At 38.9% G+C, this 16047-nt stretch overlaps 1 protein-coding gene across 4 annotated transcripts in view; it reads left to right on the top strand.

Annotated features, from left to right (window-relative positions):
- Nucleotides 1-16047, top strand: part of UPL6 (ubiquitin protein ligase 6) — a 133244-nt gene that overhangs the window by 37081 nt on the left and 80116 nt on the right. For 3 of the 4 annotated variants that reach the window (XM_088900285.1, XM_010272550.3, XM_088900287.1), the window contains 6 exons: nt 6349-6430; nt 6621-6739; nt 6899-7203; nt 7420-7516; nt 8293-8436; nt 8708-8794. In XM_088900285.1, coding sequence (XP_088756411.1) covers nt 6349-6430; nt 6621-6739; nt 6899-7203; nt 7420-7516; nt 8293-8436; nt 8708-8794 — 834 coding nt within the window. The remainder of the gene's footprint in view (nt 1-6348; nt 6431-6620; nt 6740-6898; nt 7204-7419; nt 7517-8292; nt 8437-8707; nt 8795-16047) is intronic. The other variant, XM_088900286.1, reaches the window with a different exon arrangement.

Raw genomic sequence — 16047 nt, 5'->3', positions numbered from 1 at the left:
ACTTCATCCCAACTTAACGTAGGTGTTTTTGTACAGATGAAATCCAATCTCCTGTTTCCAAATGGCTTTCCCTGATGTGCAGTCGAAAGAAACGTAGACCCTCAGGATTTTATGATTCTGCTTTTGACTTCGAGCGATGGAAAGGCTTTTTGTGTGAGATTAGTATGGCGGGGTGGTAGATCAACCCAACCCAAAAATTGGATGAAAGAGTTCTAGCCAACGAAAGTTGGTTCTTCTGGGATACAAATGTGTCTTACCTTGTCTGATTTTTCCCATCTGCTCAGACGGATGAATCTGCCCTAGGTATTTGATTTAAGTTGTAAACATAGGATTCTTCCCTTGAACGCTCTCTTACGGTCTGCAAAATATCTTCGTTCAATTTCCAGAGCTTCTTGGATGTAGGTTCTAGTCCATAGAATGTCCTTTCGAGACAAAATTATTTGTGTCCAAGCTCCCTTGCTCCTTTTCGTTAGTACAAAATCATCTTTTTGAGTAAAGCATCGTTTAATTTCAAAATATTTTGATCCAACATTCAAAAATCTCCATTCCATGATGCTTAGAGAGTGGATCTTCTCCTACACACCTTTCCATCGTTCCATTATCAGGTTGAACATAGTAGTCGATCTAGACTACAATCAGTCTTGAATTAAAAGAAAAAAGGATGAAAAAATTGAAGAGAAGAAGAAGAGAAGAGAGGAAGAAAAGAAGTACACGAAGAGAGTTTCAGAAAAGAGAGAGAGTAGGTCATAATTTTTGTCGACTCTCTCTTAGTATTTATAACTATTGGCTAACTGTAGAAAAGCTGAATTGCCCTTATTGCTTACATGGCAAATAGAATAAGAAATAACTAATAATAAAGATGAATTAACTAACTGAAAATAACTACCAACTAACACGGTCATATCTAACAGAAATATTGCTGCCATACCAACACTGTGGGGACCACATTAGTGGGGTCCATATTGGTGTTCTTTACACTCCCCCTCAAGTTGGGAATAGATATTTGTCATACCCAACTTGCATAGATCTGCCTCTAACTTTTTCCTTGGAACAACCTTGGTGAGAAGATCTGCAAGATGCATGTTGGAGGTGATATACAGAAGACACACTTCTTGAGATGAAACCCTTTCTCTGACAAATTGTCGGTCTACTTCAATATGCTTAGTTCTGTCATGCTGTAGCGGATTATGAGCTATATTAATGGCAGCCTGATTATCACAATACAACATTAAGGGCTTCTCATAACGCAATACCCAACTCCTCAAATAGTGATTCAACCATAGGATTTCAGCCACACCATTAGCCATGGACCTGTATTCAGCTTCTGCACTAGAACGAGAAACAACACTTTGCTTCTTACTCCTCCAAGAGATCAGGTTACCTCCTACAAAAGCAGAATATCCAGAGGTAGACCTTCTATCATCAATACTCCCAGCCCAATCAGCCTCTGTATAAACCTCTATCTTCATGTGATTATTATTCTTGAATAGTATACCTCTACCTGGGCACCTCTTCAAATATGCTAATATCCTCTCAACTGCAAGTAAGTGAGTAGTCCTAGGGGAGTGCATATACTGGCTGAGACCGCATAATTGATGTCCGGTCGTGTGAGACAAAGATAGAGGAGTTTTCCAACTAACCGCTGGAACATAGCTTTATCTTCAAGTGGCTCTCCACTCTCTGCATTGATCTTGTGATTCTGTTCAATAGGTGTATCTGTAGGCTTAACACCTAACTTTCCAGTTTCTTCTAACAAATCTAGAACATACTTTCTTTGGGAAACAAAAATCCCATGTTTAGATCTAGCTACCTCAATACCCAAGAAGTATCGTAGCTCTCCCAAATCTTTCACCTCAAATTCTTGATGAAGGAGTTGTTTGAGAGACTCAATTTCACCATTATCATTCCCTGTCACTACAATATCATCCACGTATACAGCAAGCAACGTCAAGGAAGAGTCCACTCTCTTAATGAACAATGTATGGTTTGATTGGGCCTGTACATAGCCGAACCTTTCAAGGGCTTGTCTGAATCTATCAAACCAAGCTTTGGGGGACTGTTTTAGTCCATACAAAGCTTTATTCAACCACCAAACCTTCTTTCCTGTGTTTGCATCATAAAATCCAAGAGGCAACTGCATGTAGACTTCTTCTTGCAAGTCTCCATTGAGGAAGGCATTTTCGATATCCATCTGGAACAAGGGCCAAGAGTAACTGGCTGCAAGGGACAATAAAACTCTAATAGTGGACATCTTTGCTACTAGAGCAAAAGTCTCTAGGTAGTCTATACCATAACTCTGAGTAAATCCCTTTGCAACTAACCGAGCCTTATAGCTTTCAATGGAACCATCAGCATTATGTTTCACAGTAAATACCCATCTACATCCAATCAGTTTCTTCCCTTTAGGCTGGTCAACTAGCTCCCAAGTATTATTCCTTAGAAGAGAAGAGCATCCATTTCAACCTTCATTGCATCTTTCCACTCAGGAACTGACAAGGCCTCCTGCATTGTTCTGGGGATAGGAATATCAACAATAGATGTAAGGATGGACCTGTAAGAGGGGGACAAGTGATCATAGGACAAGAATTGGGAAATGCAGTGGGCTGTGGATGTGGTGCAACGCCGTTTGCCTTTACGGACCGCAATGGAAGGGCTCTTGATCTGGATCCACAGAAGGAACTGGGGCTGTCCTGGATTGCTGATGACCGAAATCAACCTGCCTCACTGCCTGTGATAGACTCACAAATCCCGACACCTCTGACACCCCTCCCCATTACATCCTTCATCACTCAATGGAACAGGTAAAAGAACTTCTGATGAGTTAACCCCACACTCACTACTTTCTCCCTGAGGAGAAACCCTAGGATAATAGGGTACATCCTCGAAGAAAGTAACATCCATAGCGACAAATCTTTTCCCAGAAGTGGGTTCATAACAACAATATCCCTTTTGAGTTTGTGCATAACCAAGAAAAAATACATTTGGAGGCCTTAGGATCAAATTTGGAATGATGAGGTCCAAGAATCTGAACAAAGCAAGTACAACCAAAGGTTTTAAGGGGAACAATAAACAAGTCTTTATCAGGGTATAGGAGGGTAAATGGAGGCTTCATGTCAAGAGCCCGTGACGGAACTCGGTTAATGAGATAAACTGCTCTAAGAATAGCATCTCCCCAGAAACGAATAGGTACATTGGAATTAAACATGATGCTTCTGGCCACCTCCAATATGTGCCTATTCTTCCTCTCAGCAACCCCATTCTGCTGTGGTGTATGAGGACAAGTACTTTGGTGGATACTCCTATGGTTAAGCAAATAGGAGGCTAATTGGTTGGCAAAGTATTCTTTCACATTATCGGATCTGATGATTTTGATTTTGACCCCAAATTAGGTTAAAATCATCTGATGAAAGATCCGGGTCAAAGTAGGAACCTCATCTCGAGAACGCATAAGGTAAACCCAAGAAAATCGAGTATAGTCATCAACAAAAAACAAGAAATATCTGTAACCCCCATAGCAGTGATGTGATAAGGACCCCAAACATTGGTATGCACAATATCAAAAGGATTATTACTTCTTTTATTACTCAATGAATAAGATGTTCTACAATGCTTTGCAAACTCACAACTCTCACATCTCAAATTGGACATCTGAACAGACTCGAATAAATCAGGATACAAACTCTTCAAAGTTCAAAAAGATAAATGGGCCAACCGATTATGCCAAAGCATAACCTGACTAACAGACTGAGAAACGAAAGACTTCCTATCTTCATTATCTTCCCAATGTGAACTCTCTCCAAGCAGATAGATCCCATTCGTCTCACGGCCAGTCCCAATCACCTTCCTTGTCTCCAAGTCCTAAAAAACACATCGGTAAGGGAAAAAGGTTACTCAACAATTCTGATGTTTTGCAATGCTACTAACTGAAAGCAATTTAGTATTAAGCTTAGGAACATGGAGAACTGAAGATAAGGATATGGCATTAGACAACTTGATCTCTCCCTTGCCAGAAATGGGAACAAGGGAACCATCAACAATGGACACCTTATCTCTGCTAGAAGATAAGTGATAGGTAATGAATAGTGGTGGCAAGCCAGTCATATGTTCATATGCACCTGAGTCTATTACCCAACAATGTTCAGTGTTACTTGGAGCTGAAGCGTGATAAGCTGAGGCCCAAGTACCTGAATGAGCGAAAGCTGATGTGGGAGCTGATGGTGGCTGAGATGATTAAGCTGAATTGCCAACTTCCTTTTCCAACTGAGTCAGGCAGCCCGGACAGCAGCTAGGGTGTCTAGGGGTGTGCCTTTTGTGCCCGATGAGGAGGCACAATCAGTATTAACAACCATATTAACATTACCCCTTTTGTTCCTGAGTTTTGCTGGGACTAAATAAGGGTGCAACTTACAATAGGTGTCTTTAGTATGCTTGGGTTTCTTGCAATGTTCACATTACTAGATCTCACTTGTCTTCCTTCTTTATATCCCTCTCCGTATCACCCCCGGACTTAGGTTTGACTACTGCCAAGGCTGGTGGGAAGGGCTGATGCTGCATCATAACCTTTCTCCTAGTCTCTTCACTGTGCACTAAGGAGTAGGCTTGTGATAGGGTTACATTGTCTCTTGTCAGTAGTTGCTGTCTCCACAATATCGTACTCAGGATTCAAACCAGCTAGGAACTCAAAAACCCTATTAGTCTCAACCTGCTTTCTATGAGTCTGTGCATCCTTCTGGCTTTCCCACTCAAGTGTTTCTTGATGGTCAATTTCATGCTACAAAGATTTCAGTGTAGAGAAGTAAACCGAGACTGGTTTATCTCCTTGCTTAAGGTTGTTAATCTCACATTTCAGTTCATAAGCCCTAGCAACATTAAGGGGTTGGGAATTGGTTTCTTTCATGACATCCCAGATTTCCTTAGCTGTTTTCGCCCACAAATAGTTCCGGCTGATATGTGGCTGCATAGAGTTGCACAGCCATGTCATAACCAAATAGTTCTCCTGAACCCATTTGGTATAGGTTTGGTCCTCCTTAGTTGGTTCTTTCACATCTCCCAACAAGTAGCTCAGTTTTCCCCTACCCCCAATGGCCATCATGGCCGATTGAGCCCATTCTAGGTAGTTTGGTCCATCAAACTTAACCGTTGTAATCTGAAACGTATTCTCAGACATGTTACCAGAATTGCTAGTCCCAAAAACACATTCTCCTTGACTCTTGAACTCCATTCTTGATCAATAAATAATAAAAAAAATTTAAACTTTTTAATTACTGTAATAGGAGAAACAACACCCAAACAACTTATTACAGTTGGCCTAGTTCTTCCAAAGAACACCGAAAACAGAATTCTGAATGAAACCAGTTCAAATTCTGATCTGAAACAAATAATAGTTCTGAATTTTTTGGGTTTTCTGTCAAAACCCTAAAGAAAACACAAAAAATTCTGAAGCCACACCTCTCAGACTAAACCAAGATCATCTTTTCTGAACTGAATCGCAAGAAAAAGCTTACTTTATGAAAAAATCTCTGGCCGCCACCTTCTGGTTGATGCAAAACCCTAATCTTGAGGATTTGAAGCTTCTTCTGATTCTTCCTGACTACTGGAACTCTCCCAGACTTCTACAATCTCTTTAGTAGCAGCTGCACACTACCAGTAACCTCCAAGAATCAGCTGATCCTCCTTCCTTGTTGAAAAACTTCCAAACCTAGGTGGTTCTCATGCAGTCGGCCTAATCAGACTAGCATAAGAGCTCCTAGGTCGGCTCTGATACCAAGTAGTCGATCTAGACTACAATCAGTCTTGAATTAAAAGAAAAAAGGATGAAAAAATTGAAGAGAAGAAGAAGAGAAGAGAGGAAGAAAAGAAGTACACGAAGAGAGTTTCAGAAAAGAGAGAGTAGGTCATAATTTCTGCCGACCCTCTCTTATTATTTTTAACTATTGGCTAACTGTAAAAGGGCTGAATTTCCCTTATTGCTTACATGGCAAATAGAATAAGAAATAACTAATAATAAAGCTGAAATAACTACCAACTAACACTGTCATATCTAACAGAAATATTGCTGCCATACGATCACTGTGGGGACCACATCAGTGTTCTTTACAAACATTATTATGTTTATGCGAAAACATGAAACTTTCTTGTTCCTGCACTTAGGTTGAATGGTTCTTTGAGAGAATATTTGTTGAATAGATGTTATATCCTAATATCTACTCGGTGATTTGCTCATTGAGGTTAATAAAATGCAAAATTACAGTTTCTGCTCGGTCATTGTCCAACTTTTACTGATTTCTGCATGTAGCAATTGGTCCTAAAGATCTGCTTTTGTGTTCTTTTATTTTTTTCCTGTTTCAGGCCATAGATTTTGCAGCTGTATCAACATTTATGTTGGAAGCACTACCCCTGACTAAATCATTAAATGCAGAAAATAAAGGAAGTATGCCTTCACGATTATATAATTTGTACTACATTTCTTTTCTCTAGTTATTTTTCTTGGGGGGGGGGGTCACATCTTCATATTACATTAATATCTGAGCGAATTATGAAGTTGATTTTGTAGGTCCCCTAGCTTTTGTTTATTATAATACGTTCCATTGATATGTATTATTCTTGTTTATTTATTTCAGATTCCACATTGGGTGAGGATGAAATGGATATTGATGAGGAAGTTAAGCAAGAAGTTATGAACTCTGATTTGGAACAACAGATCTCCAATGCAATAAATCCACACCTTCTTCAGCAATTGGTAGTGCCAACTTAGCTCATGGTGTATCTGTCTCCATAACAAGTGATACATTTCATCATTCTTTAAACTCCAAAACAACAAGTTTACATCATGTACTTCTGGTTCTAATATAAATTGCTTTCTTTTATTTTCATAATAAAATTGCTTTTTCTTGGGCAGGTAAATATTTTGTTCAGAGGCACTTCATTCCTTAATTATTCACATAAAGATGGGCCACAAGATAAGGAGGTGGAAGCGGTTGGTGCAGTCTGTGCTTTTCTGCATGTTACATTCAATACCTTACCTCTTGAGCGCATTATGACTGTACTAGCTTATAGAACTGAGCTTGTTCCTATTCTTTGGAACTTTATGAAATGGTGCTATGAGAATCAATGGTGGCCGCCTTTGTCTAAGCTAACATCCTATCCATCAGGAGATGCCCCTGGTTGGCTTTTACCTTTGTCTGTCTTCTGTCCTGTGTACAAGTAAGGTTACTTGTTTGGATTTTTCTCTTTAGAATTAAAAACTTTGGTTTTCTTGCAAGTAATTGATAGTTTGGATGGGTGGGGTGCCTTTTATCCTGGTTTTGTTTTTCTATTTTATGCCATCTTGAAGAAGGTTTGTCCTAGTTATTATTAATAGTGTTGTGAATTTATGATACAACTTGCCTCATGAAGATTGCAATTTTTGTGATGCATCAGGCATATGCTCATGATAGTTGATAATGAGGAATTCTATGAGCAGGAGAAACCACTTTCATTGAAGGATATTAGAGGCTTGATTATTATTCTTAAACAGGTAAATTCATGTTTAACACAGATTATCTGTATTATGTCATGCACTCTGGTGCAGTATAACATTAAGACAAGTCTATAGAAAGCAAGTGATTATGATAGAGACACAAGGTGGTAAGATGAGGAACAATTTGTAATAATCGGTTAGGCTTTGGAAATTGCTCTAAATGACTCTAATTTGTAGCTTTAGGATAAATCTGTGAGTTGTAAACCACACCTACAATAATTTGAATTAAAAGAAAAAGAAATAGGAGAAAAGGAGATTGAAGAGTATTGATAAAAAAAAAGAAAAGGAGATTGAAGAGAGAGAGAGAAGTGATGGAGGAAGAAGATGGAAGAAAATGAAGAAGAAGAGAGTTGTTCTGAAACCTCTCTTCAGCCCCCAATGATCTCTTTTATTCTTTTGTTGTAAAAAATAAGGACAATTACATGAGTGCCCTTAGTAGGGCGTCCATCACTAAAGACAGCAATAAAAAATAATAAAAACAAGAAAACAGGCCCATAACTAAGGCTCACTACCTACTAACACAAGTCATAAACATAACTTAAAGAAAAACAAAGAAACTAAGGCCCATTTGGCCCGTTATCTCTACACCGTGAAAGCGAGTGAATTTGCTATAATCTATGATCAAAGGTATTGATACTGCAAAATACCTTAAATTCAGACATTAACTACCAATTAACTTTTTATGCATTTTTTTTGCATCCCACTGTTGAAATGAATGGATCCTATGATGTTACCTTTTAATTATTAATGTTCTAATGCACATTTTTCTGCAGGCCCTGTGGCAACTACTTTGGGTAATTCCCGCAAAGTCCAATAACTTGGTTAAATCTATAACCAACGTCTCCAGTCATGGAAGGCATTCTTTGGAATTCATTCAACACAGAGTCAGCACTGTAACATCTGAACTCCTCACACAGGTAAGTGAACGTACTACAGTTCATTGAGTTTCTATATCCTTCTCTGCATTAACTTTTAAAGTTCTTTGAACTTTGTTATGCACTTCCATCATTACATAATTTCATTATTTTTTAAATGTTGGTAGCAGACTCCTATATTTCCTTTACCCTTCCAGCTGGTCAGTTTTAGAATGTATATGTCTTTGTTATGTACTAAGATATTACTTTTTTGCAGAGTAGCACATTTTCTTTTCTCCCTTTTTTTATTGATCTATGTACTTTGCTATTTCAGTTGCAAGATTGGAATAATAGACGACAATTTACATCCCCAAGTGATTTTCATGCTCAAGAAGCAGTTGATGAGGTTTTTGTTTCTCAGGTATAGGCTTCATACTTGCATGTTATTAGGGGTGATCATTTCCAGCCCAAGCTAGAAATTTCTGGGCTTGGGCCTAGGTTTTGTGTCTAGGCCTGGTGTAGTCTTGGGCTCGCATCGAACCCAGAAATTTTTGGGCCAGGATTGGGCCCAATACCTAAAGCTTGGTCTGGCCTGCAATATATATTATTGCATTTTATATAATATGCATATTATATCAAGGTTTTTAAAACCGACCCGGACAACGAACCGGTCAGGGGTCCAGTTCCTGGGTCGAATAGTCCAACTGTTTGAACCAAACGGATGACCTGTTCTGACAAAAAAATAAAAAGTAAAAAAAATAAAATGGTCAAAACCGTTGAACGGTTTGAACGCCCGGGTCAACGGTTTGCCAACCAAATCAACGTTTTTTTGGCAAATATCCGGTTTTGGAGAAAATCAGAACAGGTCACCCGACCGGTTCCTGGTTTTTTTGGTCCAACCGTCCGGTCCGGTCTGGTTTTGAAAACCATGTATTATAAACTATTTATAATATGAAAAAACATATGTTATATAAAATATTTTATATTTATAGAGTAAAGCATGAAGACTATTTTCCAAGTAAGAAGAAGAGGAGAAGAGAAGAGGAGAAAAGAGAACATTGTGAGTGTTGAAAATAGAATTGTATATATTCCTAGGATTGTGGAAGGATTGATTTAGAAAGTTTTTTCATTCTATTTCTTTCTTTCTATTTTTGTACTTTCTATTTTCTCTTCTTTCTATTTTTTCTTCTTTCTATTTTCTTTTCTTTCTATTTTTCTTTCTTTCTATTTATTGCAGCAGCTTATTGTATAAATATGCCCATTGGCAATAGAATGAAACATATCAGTATTCTACCATTCCAAAACATGGTATCAGAGCTCTAGGTTTGTCAACCTTGAGATTTTTTCGGCCTTCATTGCCAGTTTTTTGTGTTTTTCTCTTCTGGCCTTCAGTGTTGATCTGTAACCAGAAGTGTTCCTTTATTCTCCTTTCCTGCTGGCCTTATTTTTCCTCCATTAACAATGGTCCGACATGACTGCAACAAGTGCTCTCGTCCAAACCGATGAAGGAGCAACAAATTCTCATCCTCACACTGGTGATTTGCAGAATATTCAGGCAACATATAGACTGAATGGCCAGAATTACTTGAAGTGGTCACAACTAGTGCGTACCTATTTGAAGGGAAAAGGAAAAATTAGTCACCTCCTTGGAACAGGACCAAGGTTGGGCGAGCCAAATTTTGATGCTTGGGACGAAGAGGACTCCATGATTATGTCATGGTTGTGGAGTTCAATGACACTCGAGATCAGTGATACTTGTATGTTTCTTCCCTCTGCAAAGGCTATTTGGGATGCTGTCCGACAAACCTATTCCAAAGCCCATGGCGCTGCTCGTGTCTATGAGGTCAAAGTGAAGACTGTGGCGGCCAAACAAGGGAGCAGGAGTGTTACAGAGTATGCAAATCTGCTGCAAAATTTATGGCATGAGCTTGATCATTATCGGGTTCTTGAGACAGTGTGCAGATGATGCTGTGAGCTTTAAGAATTTTATTGAAAGAGATAGGGTGTATGATTTTTTGGTCGGATTGAATGCTGAGTTTGATCAGGTCCGAATACAAATTCTTGGTGAAGAAGAAGTGCCTCCATTGAATGAAGTCATAGCCTTTGTCAGAGCTGAGGAAAGCCGCCGTGGAATCATGCTTGAGCCTAAAGATCTCGAAGGCTCCGCCATGGTGGCAACGAGAGGAAGTTACAGTGGTTTAAAGGGTGAGAACAATCACAACTTGGCTCGTGACACAACCACCCGTGACTCTAACGATAACCTCTGGTCCACCTATTGCAAGAAGCCCAGACACATGAAAGATCGGTGCTGGAAACTTCATGGGAAACCTCCCACATCCAGCAAGGAATGGGGAAATCGAGGAGTTTCAAAAGGAGTTCAACAGGCCCATAATGTCTCCACAACCCCGCAGCAAGAACACTCAAGTCAGGGACCATTTAATGATGAAGAAATTGAAAGGCTAAGGTGCTTCCTGAAATCCTTGAAACCAGGAAGTGGTTCTACCTCTCTTGCTTTCTCAGGTGAGTCTTTATCTCTAAGATTACATGCCTCGGCTAGTGTTTTTCCATGGATTCTTGATTCTGGAGCTACTGACCACATGACACCCTCTTCACTACATTTTCTCACCTATACACCCTGTCCTAGTAATAGAAAAATTTCTGTTGCTGATGGTTCTTTCACCACAGTGGCAGGGATTGGGAATATTCAAATTACTCCATCCCTATTACTTAAAAATGTGCTTCATGTTCCTAAGTTATCCATTAGTCTTATCTCTATACATAAACTCACCCAGGATGTGAACTGCAATGTTGTGTTCTTCCCTTCTTATTGTGTATTTCAGGACTAGGTTTCGGGGTAGAAGATTGGACTTGCTAAGGAAAGAGATGGACTCTACTACCTTGAAGAAACTAGCAAGTCATCTCACACTGTTATGCATGTCACACACGAGTCATTCTTATCTACCTCCAATAAAGATTTAATTTGGCGTCATCATTTCCGTTTTGGTCATCCTTCATTTCCTATTTTAAAAACAATGCTTCCTTCCTTGTTTAAAGGAATTGATGTTGAAACCTTTCATTGTGATGTTTGTGAACTTGCTAAGCACAAAAGGGTTTCTTTCCCAATCAGTAATAAAAGATCTTCAACTCCTTTTTATTTGATTCATTCGGATATATGGGGCCCTTCTCAAATTCCCAACATTACTGGTTCTAGATGGTTCGTCGCCTTTATTGATGATTGCACTAGGGTCACATGGATTTTTCTTCTTAAAGTCTAAATCTGATGTGGGTACGATTCTTCCCAACTTTCATAACATGGTCCAAACTCAGTTTGGTGTGAGAATTAAAAGGTTTCGATTTGATAATGCTGCAAATTATTTTAATCAGAATTTGTCCCCATTTTTTCAAAAAGAAGGCATTGTGCATGAATCCTCCTGTTTTAACACTCCCCAACAGAACGAGGTAGCTGAGAGAAAAAATGGCCATCTTTTGCAAACCACCCGAGCCTTTCTCTCTCAAAATCAGGTGCCAAAACAATATTGGGGGGAAGCTGTCCTTACTGCTGCCTACACCATAAATAGACTACCATCTAAAGTTCTTGACAACTGAAGCCCAATACAAGTCCTTTCTTAATTTTACCCTAATATTCGAGCCTCAAATAATCTCACACAAAGAATTTTTGGCTGCACTGCCTTTGTTCATGTCCATAATAAGGGAAAATTAGACCCACGAGCAATCGGGTGTGTCTTCTTGGGATATTCCCCAACTCAGAAAGGTTATAAATGTTATCATCCAGCCACCAAAAAATTCTACACCTCCATCGATGTCACATTTGAGGAAGGGAAATCTTTTTTCACTCAACCTTATCTTCAGGGGGAGCCCTCATTAATGGAAGATAAGGCCTCGGATCTACTCTCCCTAGATGTATTACCCTCCTCATAGACATTCAATCGTCAAGAATCACATCCCTCTGAGTCACATTCCTCTGAGCCCCACATTCCCGAGTCTCAACAAGAGTCAAACAACCTGACCATTGAACCAAATTCGGACACTGTTAACCCCACGAATGATGTGCATGATAATGTGAGATATATGCAGGTTTACTCTAGGAGGAAAAATCCAGATCCTCAACCTGTGCAAGTCCAAGATTCAACTCCTAATCCTAGAACTGAGGGATGCTTAGATCCTGAACCTACACCTTCACAGTCTGAGTATGAGTATGACCTACCTATTTTACTGAGAAAAGGAACCAGAGAATGTACCAAACGCCCATTGTACCTTTTAGCCAAATATGTATCATTCCAAAGATTCTATAAATCCCATAAAAGTTTTCTAGCCAGCCTTAACACCATTCCAATTCCTAATACTCTAGCCGAGGCACTTTCTAATAAGGAGTGGAGAAAAGCCATGAGAGTGGAAATGGAGGCATTAGAAAAAAACAACACATGGGAAGTTGTGGATCTACCAAGAAACAAGAAGACGATAGGTTGTAAATGGGTGTTCACAATTAAGTACAAATCTGATGGGTCATTAGAAAGGTACAAAGCATGCTTGGTAGCCAAGGGATATACACTGTAGCTAAAATGAATACAGTAAGGGTGTTACTGTCGTTGGTTGCTAACTATAATTGGGATTTGCAACAGTTTGATGTAAAAAATGCGTTTCTCCATGGTGATCTAGAAGAGGAGATATACATGGACATTCCACCGGGTTTTGGAGAAGGCATTAAAGGGAACAAAGTTTGTCGGTTGAAGAAAGCACTATACGGTCTCAAACAATCTCTGAGAGCATGGTTTGGAAGGTTTACGAAGGTAAAGCTGAGTACAGGTTACAAGCAAAGTCAAGGTGACCACACATTGTTTATCAAACACACAGCCTCAGGGGGAGTTATTGCACTATTAGTCTATGTGGATGATATAATCGTTATTGGGAATGATAAAAAGGAGAAGGAAGCATTGAAAAACTGCCTTGCCAGAGAATTTGAGATAAAAGACTTGGGGAGACTAAAGTATTTTCTCGGAATTGAAGTTGCACATTCTAAACAAGGCATCTTTATCTCTCAACAAAAATATGTTGTTGATCTTTTGAGAGAAACAGGAAATATGGCATGTAAACCAGCTTCCACGCTTATAGATCCCAATCATAAACTTGGAGAAGCCAACGAGAATGCAAGTGTAGACAAGGAGATGTTCCAAAGACTAGTTGGAAAACTCATTTATCTTGCACATACACGACCGGATATTGCATATGCTGTAAGTGTAATAAGTCAGTTTATGCATAATCCTAAAGAAGTTCATCTGCAGGCTGCTCATCGAATTCTGCACTATTTGAAAGCCAATCTAGGAAAAGGAATTTTATTCAGAAGAAATGGAGGACTGACTCTTGAAGCATATACAGATGCCGATTATGCAGGATCTCCAGTAGATAGATGGTCCACTTCTGGTTACTGTACCTTCTTAGGAGGAAACTTAGTCATTTGGAGGCAGAATTCAGGGCTATGGCACAAGGAGTGTGCGAATTACTCTGGTTGAAGATAATTTTAGAAGACCTGAAGATTCCACGAGAAGAGCCTATGAAACTATATTGTGACAACAAGTCAGCCATCAATATTGCTCACAATCCTATTCAACATGACAGGACGAAGCACATCGAAATTGACCGACACTTTATAAAAGAGAAACTGGACAACAAGTTGATTTGCACTTCCTATGTGTCTACAAAAGGACAACTGGCCGATGTACTTACTAAAGGGCTGAATAGTACCGACTTTCAGAGAATTATAGCCAAGCTGGGAATGGGGGATCTCTATTTACCAGCTTGAGGGGGAGTGTTGCAAAACGTGGGGTTACTGGTTCAGATCTGAAAATAGAATTGTATATATTCCTAGGATTGTGGAAGGATTGATTTTGAAAGTTTTTTCTTTCTATTTCTTTCTTTCTATTTTTGTACTTTCTATTTTTTTTTCTTTCTATTTTCTTTTCTTTCTATTTTTCTTTCTTTCTATTTATTGCAGCAGCTTACTGTATAAATATGCCCATTGGCAATAGAATGAAACATATCAGTATTCTACCATTCCAAAACAGTGAGGGAGACGAAAAGACTTGCTGGCACCGCCAGCTATTCTATTTGTATATTAGGGCGACCGTACATAGCATAAAAGATAGGAAAAGGACCATAATACCCCTGCGGTACATAGCTGACATATTACATCAAAGACCTTTATTGTAACATTCAATCATCCATCACTTATCCTTGGTTAACTATTGTTAAATAGATGAATGCAAAGCTTTCATTTTCATAGTTCGTCGATGTGTTTGTCAGCCCTTTGGTCGAAAGGAACAAGCAATTTTAAATGGTATGATATGGAAGGTAACATGTTTTTTTATATATGAATAATGATTTTATTAATAATAAGAAAGGAGGTGTACATTCACCCTAAGAGGAGGCACGAGATGTTACTTCCCCTTAGAGGTGAGAGCATAAACAAATTCTTAACAGAATACAATCATAGAGTAGCAGAAAATAATTCAACCCTTGAGACCCCTTGTTTTACCAAAGAATCAGCCATAGCATTTGCTGATCTGCTGACCCACTGATAGGTGACTGACATATTCCTTGTGAGCCAATTAACTTTCTTAAGAAGATCCCTGTAGCCCCATAGAACTATTTCTGGACTTGACAACCAACCCACTACCACCTTAGAATCTTCCTCAACTATTCCTTGCACCACAGCCAATATCTCAGCCCTTGTTGAATCGCCAACTCCCACTGGTCCTGAAAATAGGGATGGGATGTTTCCATCCTTATCTATTAAAATCCCTCCTATACCAGAAGGCCCTGGGTTGCCTAGACTGCTGCCATCGAAGTTCAGCTTTACCACATCCTCTGTAGGAGGTCTCTACTCTATCTGTAGTCTATTCTTTTTGGGGGCTGTGGAACCACCTCTACCCAACCTTTCCAGAGATCATCAAAGGAATAACCTCTGAACAGATCTGATGTTTTTAGCCATTGAATTGTTCTTTTTACTTCATCGATGCTTGGTATAGAAGTTAACATTCAAGGTCTCACATTGATGAACTATGATAATGAAAGGTCTGCGGTCATCTATTTAACAATAGACAACCATGCAATTTGGGCAACCATGAGCCATGGCTGATGGATTATAACCATTAGCCTAAAACAATAGACAACCATGCAATTTCTGCTCATTTGAGGCATTTTTTTTACACAAAGTAGATTTGAAATCAAATTCTCACACTTGCCAGCCTGAGATTTTACCATTATTGCAAGTAATGACCCTTTCATTAGATTTTGTAATAAAAATATACATTTTTGTTTTTCACTTTTAGGTTTCATACTATTCTGCCAATATGAGCTTGTCTTACATTGCTGGTCCCAAGCCTAGATAATGGAGAGAGTTTTGTCAGGTTGGCAGCCAGTACTAAAACTTGCCAAACTCTCATGACATGGATCCTGATTGATAATTAATATTATAATAAAATATCATTTATATGAGACATGTCTAGCTTTGTCAAGCAAGATTTAAGTAGAAGAAACCTTTTGACATCCCTTATTTGGCTATGTATTGTTAGATAAGTTAACATTACTTTTTAATTTTTAAATGGATTGGAATCTAAATGGGTTTAAATTAATAAAAATTTATTACTTATTATTAGA

This window comes from Nelumbo nucifera, chromosome 3 (assembly GCF_055504915.1).
Source record: "Nelumbo nucifera cultivar China Antique chromosome 3, China Antique-T2T, whole genome shotgun sequence".
NCBI classification, from domain to species: Eukaryota; Viridiplantae; Streptophyta; class Magnoliopsida; order Proteales; family Nelumbonaceae; genus Nelumbo; species Nelumbo nucifera.
This window is presented reverse-complemented; position numbering and strand designations above follow the sequence as displayed.